A 9,229-nucleotide genomic window follows, 5' to 3' on the forward strand; every position below is an offset into this window, starting at 1 on the left:
TTTCGTCTGAGGCCAAAATTTCGCGTCACACCATGTTAAAAGAGTGTTAAATTATCCTGAAACAATCTTAGAAACATGAAAACAAACAATTTCAATCGTACGAAAATGATAAGAAATCGGTGCTCGTGACAGTCTAATATCAGCTCAAACAGTCTGAATTATCCTTAAAGAGGTGCACTTACGTGCTAAACACCTTAGGATATTGACCAAAAGGCAATTTGTGTGATGCTACACTCTCAAATTCCCGGATCTGAATCCAATTTAACACATTTGGGATTTTATAAGAAATGTGTCCCCCCCCCTTTTCCACACAATTTCAAATGTTAATAATGGGACAATCTCCTATTCAACATGGTACAACTGTTATTACAGTCTTGTAGTATTTAGAGCGAGTGATGGTCTACTCCATAGAGATTTTTTATGTGAATTTTCATTTTGAGGGTACTTCGTTTCCTTGAACACTTTGCTTAAAAACTTACATGAAATTTACGCAACATCCAACTCAAATAAGCATCATTAATCAGGAATTAAAGAAATTATTTATTGTTTGCATTTGTTCTTTAAAACTTCAAAAATGTTAGGTGAACACTTAGAAGTTTGGTTCAGTGTATATTCATGCTTTATGACTTGTTTGTTAAGAACTATCCCCGAATATAAAATTGGATGTACGTAGAACATGATCATGCGTATCAAATCAAATTGTAGAAATGAATTTCATACGCAGATGATCAGAAATTAAAAACAAGAACTATACGTTCTGATTGTAATAATGTTAATAATAAAGTATAACACAGCTTTGAACAATGAAAATACAAGATTATATAATTAAATGAATGTTGCTTTGGAAATATTACAGAAAATGTAATTACAAAGTTTTTTTTATTATTTCCTTGTAAGAAATGTTTCCAGCTTCATTTATTATAAATAAAATAGTTTACATGCATTCAGCTTCATAAAAATATATTACATTAAGCCGACCCAACCAGGATAAATAAAATCAGAAGTGTCACCACCTCGAAAGGCACTGGAAAATAAAGAGCCAGGGGTATATAGATGGTTATAATACACAACTGTACCACGTGTCATCCACCCCGCCCACCAACCAAACGTCCCGGATGACATAATCACGTGATTACACAAAGATAAGATAGCCATATCAATAATTGGAGCATTGTCATGCAGGAAAGAAATATTTTCTTCCTCATGAAGTTTTTGTTTTAACCATTCAATCTCATTTGAAGCAACAATAAAGAAAACTCTCTTTGTTTTAAATCTTTCCCTAAAATATGTCATAGCATTGAGATAATACGTTTCATTTGGTGTGATGTAGCCATAATTTTTGGCAGGTTTGGACACGTAATCGCCTCTTCTCGAGTGAATACCAATAACGACATCCTCTGACGTGTCTTTGAATCCCATTTCATATAAAATAGCGGATAGTTTTTCCTGAGCTTCGTCCTGAATATCGGTCTTGAATGTGAAAAGTTCCCTGATTTCATCTTCATATTGCCTCCAATACTTCCACGACTGAAAATATCCATGAAAATAAACTCTTTTATTCTTGGAGAGTTTGAAAAATTTCTCATCATAAGAACACGGCCATCGTTCAGCTTCACGAACAACTGTGTTGCATTCTTGTCTTCTTGCACTCTGCTCTTGAGATTCATATTGAGGTAAATTGAAATATCTAGACAACTCAAAATCTTCGGGAAATATAGGATATAAGTTCTTAATTTTGGACATAACGTGGAGAAAGGCATATTTAAACATGAGATTCCCTATCCTCCCATTAAATGTCATGCATGCAATGGACTTATTCCCTGCGGTGTAAGCATGTGCATTGCGAACAAATGTAGACTTCGTTGTATATATTTTCAAAACGTCAACATGTTTTGTAAGCATTCTTTCTTTCGTATCATTGTGGAGAAATACTGAGGTCGAGTGGTATGGAATCTCATTTTGGTTATTCTTCTGCAGAGAGAAATTTTCATTTCTGTTTATTTGATTTTGTCTCAAATAAATGTTCTGGACAGAGAGACAAATGATGGTTATAAGTAACAGCAATACACCTGAAAAAAGAAAAACAATAATTTTCTTAAAGTAAGAAAAAAAAATCGTGAGGAAATATATCTTCTGTAAAATAAAAAAATAGTGGTAACTGCATATATTTTTATAGATGGTTTGTGATTTAACTCTTTCTTTTTATTATTACAATTGGTTATCACATTTGTTTAAGTTGTAATTTAGGAAACAATGCTGAACTTAACCTAAGATGTGCCTCTTAAATGTGAGGGAGATATTACATGTAAGAATGAGCAACGATTGACAACGATATCGAAACATGTAAAAGTGCAGCAAACATATAAACGTGCATTGTCTGATATGTATTGAAAACCATTATTAACAATGTAATCATCAAACATAAAAAACTGCAATCAAAGAACTTTGCAGCTCAATAGATATTTGTTGTAGGTGGGTGAAATTCTTATTCTTAGTTGTAAAGAAATTTGTGAAAAGGCCCACTGGCCATCAAAATGCGGTACATAAAGATACACAATGCATAAATAGCTTTAAGCTATCTTGATAAAATATAATAATGATTCATGATATTCATGATCCCACGGTGATCAAGATGGCAGTCTGTTCGAGTGGCACAGAGGTTATGACTTTCCCTCTAGGTCGCGGATTGAGGAGTTCACCCTTAGTCGCGGGTTCGAATCCCAATACAGAGAAAGGTCCGAGGTTTCGAACGTAATAGGGGAAAATTCTTGTAAAATGTTTGTTGTACAAAATTATTTGAATCAATCTATAAAATTCAAAACAAGTTCACGCGCAACTCTGTTGGTTTAATCCATGTTTTCATATAAACTTATAATTCATTTAGTTTTTCGATCATAAAATTTTCTAAATAGTCAAACGATTATTATCGTTCTTTTGATAAAAAAACAAAACTAAGCAAAAATTCCTTCAAAGACAAAAGGTTAAATTCAACACTTTGCAGAAAAAAGCAACAAAAGAAGATCATGCACAAAAACACACTGTTTTTATTTACAGTACAGTTCTTTGAAGTGTGTATATTCAAGCATCCACTTATTTATCAGAATTCTAATCTAGCTAGGTGAGGGGTCAAATAAGTGCGATACATACATCCGGGGTTTATATCCTATATACGGGATGTTATCATTCAAAGCTGTTTCTTACGGATCTGACCAATGTATAGACTATTCAAATTTAGATTAGATAAATTTAATATGTATAAATGTTAAAACTTTCTATCTCATAATCCTTCCAAATGAAATTAATTTTACTCACCCAATTTAGACTTCGTAAAATTATTCATTATTTGCCTCCCTCTGCATTCCGTTGTTAACCTTTGTATTGTGTTTACACTGATTTATCAATGTATGAGTTTGATAAAGCATAGATATGAATCTTTGGTGGAGTCCCTTATTGTTCAATGATAAATAAATATAATATTACAAACCATGTGATGGTTTAAACAAGAAAAATAATCATATTTGTAAATAAAGCATATTGAGTTTTACTTGATGGCATTTTTGATGTAATCAAGTATAATGATATAAGCATAGACATAAAGCATTTTCAGATACATAACATGTGTAGGATTCGTTATTCATGTTTAACTTCTGAATTGCACAATTACATGTACATTCTACGCTTTATTTAAATAAACCCTTTATTCACTATACAAATATTGCTTATTACAAAAGATAATGAGCCTTGCTTTGCTATACATAAAACAGCACCTAACATTTTCAATCTTTTGTTTATTATTAGCAAGGCATAATTCTGTAAAGTCCATTTACAAAGCTGTGAAAAGTGTTCTACAAATTTTTTGTAGAATAACAAAACACGAGAAAACAAGAGTCTAGATCTCTTGTTTTAGAAAATTTTTGACAACCGAAATTTAAAACACATTGGAACTAATTAACCAATACAAATATTATACAAAATTCATTTTTTTTAAAAATGTCAATAAACAAGAACTATGAGGGAATATTTCTCATGGTGGAAGAATATTTAGAAGAAAATTCTTTAAATCTATACACATAAAGTTTAAAAAATTGAATATCTTGGAACTTAAGCTGTACATTTTTTACTCAAAGAATTTTCATCAATATTACACTGTATATGCTAGGAATATTTATCATAGGTTTCAATGAATAATTCAAAACAAACAAAACGCATCCACTGAACAGATTTTGTCCAGGAAAAAAACATTAAGATAAAATATAAGCTCTTTTTGGCATTAAAATTACGTATTTTTACCGAAATCTCAAAACTAACAGCACTGACCCCACCTAATACGTACTAGTTCGTTATCATGTTAACTTTGCAAAGATTATGACTTAGAAATAGAAAATGAAAAGTAATGATCAAAATTAAAAACAGATATACTTGTATATAAGAATCAATTATTCAATGTTATTTAAAACAAAAATGATACTGATTCAACAATTTGACTTACAGCATACCAAAAACAACATTTAAAAGAAAACAAACTAAAACCCTAATATTTTTAAGTCAATCGCTAATCTGTTATTGCCCAATACATTAAGATACTGTACTCTCTTGCATTGTTTATCTCCCATTTTCGCGTGCGAGAAATGTCCGGTAGTTTTGCGACTTTCTTTAACTCGCATATATTAATCGACGCGAACAATTTATTTCGTATATTGTGCTTACAGAGAATGTTTCCGCAGTCACGAAAATTAATTATCGGGGATAGATTTCAAACTGACGAATAGTGAATCAAAAGATGACGCGGATAATAGTTCTTGATGTCTTGAGTTTAAGAATCATTTCTACATATTTGATACACATGTACGTACAAAAACTAGAATCGATCAAAAGCTAATCCACAAAATAAATAATGTTCACCAAAAATTAAAAAAAATATCTGCAGCATACAATATAAATAACTCAAACAATTCTTTTTTTCATTTTAATAAAAATCATAATATTTGTATGAAATGAAAACTCGATTCATACACGTTATTGATAACATGTTTATTAAACTCTTATTCGAGGATTCCGGATATTTTGTAGTTATATCTCTGATTTGAATAAATTAATTCATGAAACAGGACTTCGTATACAAGCATCTAGATCCTTATTTATTCTGCCTACAGCATTCTCCGTGTTTCAAACTTTTTACTTTTTCTAAAGTCTTTACGGATTTTTATACATATTTTCTTTTGCGAAGATGGTGAAAACCGTGAAGGAGGAGTTTCAGGTTAAGTGTTTAAAACTCGATCATGCCGAGCCAAGGAATTTTGTCATTTCTAGAGTAAGTCCTTCTATGAAAGTATTTTATCTCTTTCTAAATATTTACGTATAATAAAAATTCATTTTGTTCTAAGGTACAGTAATAGTGTTTAAAGTAATAAATATATTTTGAGGAAAAATGGAAAAGGAAACTTTTTACTTTTCGGAGTACACTGATGTAATCGTAAAAATGTATTATTTGATAGATGATTCAGATACTTTAACTCTGTCATGTTCGGTTAAGATATCACAGAATTCAACTAATTATCACCTAGATTTACGTAGAAAGATATGCATAAAACAAAATTAGCATAAAATACCGTATATCCGTTTTTTCCGCATTCCTCTATTTTTCGCTTTTTCTGCGATCATTTTTATTTCGCAAAATATGAAACACGCAGAAATTATGCTTGCTATAAAGTGACATAAAAACATTACCAGTTTAAAAAAATTAAAAACAAAATCTTAGATCTCAAAAAATAACTTAATAAAATGAAAACCGCACAATTCTACCCCCTTTTTGCAATATTTCGAACACGTCAAAAAGTCGGTTATACGGTAATATGTACTGTAACACTTTTGAGATTTTAATTTTATTTCAAATGCCTATACTACAGACACTTTCTTGTTTTCCAGTTGATGCACATGTTTTTCTACCCAATATGGGCAGGGATATGGGCCGTTTTTCATCTAGTCAATTTGATCCTGATGCCATACTACAGAATAGACCTAGCTCCCTACCCCCAGCCCTGGCCGTTTTACCTGTCTAATTGGGTGTGCCTCATTCTTGCTGTCCATGCGGTATTAGACTTCATTGTTACATTGTACGTCTTTCTGAAAAAGCAACCCCTTCTTGTTCCTGATCCAGGTAAAAAATATCACAAGCGCATTGCACATTATTATAAAAAACAACAACAACAAAATGATGACGTCATAAGATGTTGATGTAAACTATAAGATAATACATTTCTACATGAATTTGACAAGTGACATAACCTTACACACCAATGTTTAAAGAAATACACATTATTCATTTTTAAAGAGGAAGGTGGTTATATTATTGATGTGAACATTATCAAGATTTTGCAGGTAGATAGTGTAGTTTCTATGTGATATGGGTGTTAAGTAAAAGAAATGATTGTAAATAATACATGCATGTTATATTTCAGCCGGTTTGATGGACACTCCCTGGTATCAGCAATTACTGTGGGTGACGTACAACATTACAAACGTGACAACTCTGACAATGACCATTCTCCTCGGCTCTCTTGTAACTTTCCGTAAGTTAAACTACGTACTGAACCACTTCATGATATTCGAAAGTATTCATAAATTCAGTCCCTTGTGGAGATAACGAACAGTATTCAACCTCGAAAGTCTATAAAACAATACAGTACAAAGCAGGAGCAAACACGGACCTCCAAACCAAACCTTCTCGTCATGATTGGGAAATAACGGGAAAATCCATCGTCAAGTCAGTGTGTAAATAAGGGCCTAACAATTAGTATGAAAAACGTCAATCATCAATGGACTCAATAATTCTTGTCTCATTAATTTGTTTGAAAAAAATCTACTTCGTTTTAAAACTTGTACATACGTAGGACATACTCTTGCGTATCGAATCAACTGAGAGATATAAACCCCGTGTTGAGGTGATAAGAGTATATTGTTGCATAGAGAGGGGAAGTTGACGATAGAAAAGTTTAAGTCATCACGTTTATTATAGAGCTTGGTCGTTAAATTACAATTAATGTTTTTTCAAGTAATATATCCAAATATGAAACAGATGTGTCAAATTCTGTGGTATCTTTTATCTCCATTTCAGCAGGATATATTGTATCGACATAAGGAAGGAAATAACAATTGTTAATTGACAATACATCGTAGATATATCTAAATGTTGAGTTGAAGGCCACAGCAGGTGTTTTCTTCTTTTCAAATATAAGATTTTTGTCAAAGTCTGCTTCATATAAAAACAAAAAAAGGATCTGCTAATAATGAGACCCATATGGGAATTCCAAAAGATTGTTGGAAGACATCTCTCCAGAAACCACTAACTTATTAAAAGGATCCAACTGGTCGTTAAAGATCTTGATTAACTTCCCGTTATCTTTTTTTTTTAATTTCAAGAATTAATTTTACTAATATCATGAATTTTATGTGCAATCACTACTGTTAATGGTAAAATTTGTCAGACCATTTGTGCCATTTTATATGCTTATTCAGATAATTCATATATTTCACAGGTGATGACGCCCCAAGCATTATAATACAAATATTCAGCTCCTTCTACATCATTTTTAACATCTTAATGGGAGGCAAGGAAACCCGGATTCTGCATGTTTACCAACCAATGATTTATATGTTCCTTTACCTCCTGTTCAATTCGATTTACTCGGTAGCTTCCGGTAAAGCGATTTATCCATACATGGATTGGGTGAAGACGCCTGCACACGGACTCCTCTGGATTTTCGGTATCATCCTGCTTATTGTGCCTTTGGTCCACCTTTTTGTTTATGGCCTTTACAGACTCCGAGAATGCATTGCTGACAAATGTAAGAAAAGTGACGTACCGGCTGTATAAGAAACTTCTGAAAATGTTCATATGATGATTACTTTATTCACTGTTTGATTATATATATTTAGTGACCAATAATATAATAGTCATATTTAACCATACACATGCAATTTACATGTGACATTCCTAAAATATGATGTACATTTTAATCTGTCTGTTTTTTTTATTTGATCGTATTTACTTCCACAAAATGTAGGTCAAATCTCTCAATGATTTTTTGCGCTAATATATATATTGAAAAGTTTTTTAGTTACTATTGATGTATGATGTAGATTGTTAGCTGTCTTGCATTGTTATTTTTATTTGATTGTATTTATTTACAGAAGATGTATTTCAAATCTTTCTTTAGGATTCTTTTGCAATGTATAAATTAAATTGCATTTTTGTTTACTTACAATATCCATTCATTAAATCATTGCATTTCAGACAATGAAAGTTTATGCAAGTTTTCTTTCTAATTTTTTATGTTTGAATAACACATTCGATTTTCATCATAAAAACAGATTCTAGCATAACAACAAGAGACATTGATAACAAAATGGACTTCAGAGAAATATGTTAAGTGTATCGGATATATACATGTATGAATATTTTGTGTGCACACATTTTGGATATCGGTAAGGCATGCACAATGGCAACGGAAAGGTGCTTTAAGATAACTAGGAGTTTTTTTTTAGACGTCTTAATATGTTTTATGCCCCCGTAAACGAAGTTTCGGGAGTATACAGTTTTTGTCGTGTTCGTCCGTCGGTATATAGCTGTCTGTTTTTCTGTTTGTCCGCAAAAACCTTAACCTTGCCAATGACTTTTGACTGGGTGGGAATATGGCTTTCATATTTCACAGTGTATTCCTTGTGACAAGACCTTTCTTTGGGCACCACCAAATTTAACCTCTTGACCTTGGAGTTTGACACACTTTTACACCAAATTTTCGAACTTTAAACTTGGCCATGACTTTTGAACGGTACGGGCTAGGGCTTTCAAACTTCAAATATGAAATCCTTGTGACAAGGCATTTCATTGGATTATTTTGACCTACTTTTAAAAAACTTAAACCTACGTTAAGTGTATCGGGTATATACATGTATGAATATTTTGTGTGCACACATTTTGGATATCGGTAAGGCATGCACAATGGCAACGGAAAGGTGCTTTAAGATAACTAGGAGTTTTTTTAGATGTCTTAATATGTTTTATGCCCCCGTAAACGAAGTTTCGGGAGTATACAGTTTTTGTCGTGTTCGTCCGTCGGTCTGTCTAGCTGTCTGTTTTTCTGTTTGTCTGCAAAAACCTTAACCTTGCCAATGACTTTTGACTGGGTGGGAATATGGCTTTCATATTTCACAGTGTATTCCTTGTGAC

General features: G+C 32.1%; 2 protein-coding genes across 2 annotated transcripts; one reads left to right on the forward strand and one right to left on the reverse strand.

Moving 5' to 3' along the window:
* Window positions 1-932: 932 nt before the first annotated feature.
* LOC134251028 (galactoside alpha-(1,2)-fucosyltransferase 2-like) lies at window positions 933-3,367 on the reverse strand. The gene is made up of 2 exons (XM_062733390.1): window positions 3,313-3,367; window positions 933-2,069 (listed from the first exon to the last, which is right to left on the reverse strand). Exons 1-2 carry the CDS (start codon window positions 3,338-3,340, stop codon window positions 964-966), a joined length of 1,134 nt encoding a protein of 377 aa, XP_062589374.1. The 5' UTR covers window positions 3,341-3,367; the 3' UTR covers window positions 933-963.
* A 1,860-nt stretch (window positions 3,368-5,227) lies between these two features.
* On the forward strand, window positions 5,228-7,873 carry LOC134251042 (uncharacterized). Its single transcript, XM_062733407.1, has 4 exons — window positions 5,228-5,311; window positions 5,926-6,157; window positions 6,459-6,569; window positions 7,536-7,873. The coding sequence occupies exons 1-4, from the start codon at window positions 5,228-5,230 to the stop codon at window positions 7,871-7,873; spliced, it is 765 nt and encodes a 254-aa protein (XP_062589391.1).
* Window positions 7,874-9,229: the final 1,356 nt, after the last annotated feature.

Source organism: Saccostrea cucullata, unplaced genomic scaffold (genome assembly GCF_032062105.1).
Source record: "Saccostrea cucullata isolate Sc308-1 unplaced genomic scaffold, CSIRO_AGI_Scuc_v1 ctg746, whole genome shotgun sequence".
Lineage (NCBI taxonomy): Eukaryota > Metazoa > Mollusca > Bivalvia > Ostreida > Ostreidae > Saccostrea > Saccostrea cuccullata.

Excerpts from the sequence above, each read along its gene's own strand:
- LOC134251028 (XM_062733390.1), bottom strand. The coding sequence starts at position 3,340 with ATGAATAATTTTACGAAGTCTAAATTGG. Across the intron at positions 2,070-3,312 it reads TTTTACGAAGTCTAAATTGG|GTGTATTGCTGTTACTTATA; the intron begins GTGAGTAAAATT and ends TTCTTTTTTCAG.
- LOC134251042 (XM_062733407.1), top strand. The coding sequence starts at position 5,228 with ATGGTGAAAACCGTGAAGGAGGAGTTTCAGGTTAAGTGTTTAAAACTC. Across the intron at positions 5,312-5,925 it reads GGAATTTTGTCATTTCTAGA|TTGATGCACATGTTTTTCTA; the intron begins GTAAGTCCTTCT and ends CTTGTTTTCCAG. Across the intron at positions 6,158-6,458 it reads CCTTCTTGTTCCTGATCCAG|CCGGTTTGATGGACACTCCC; the intron begins GTAAAAAATATC and ends GTTATATTTCAG.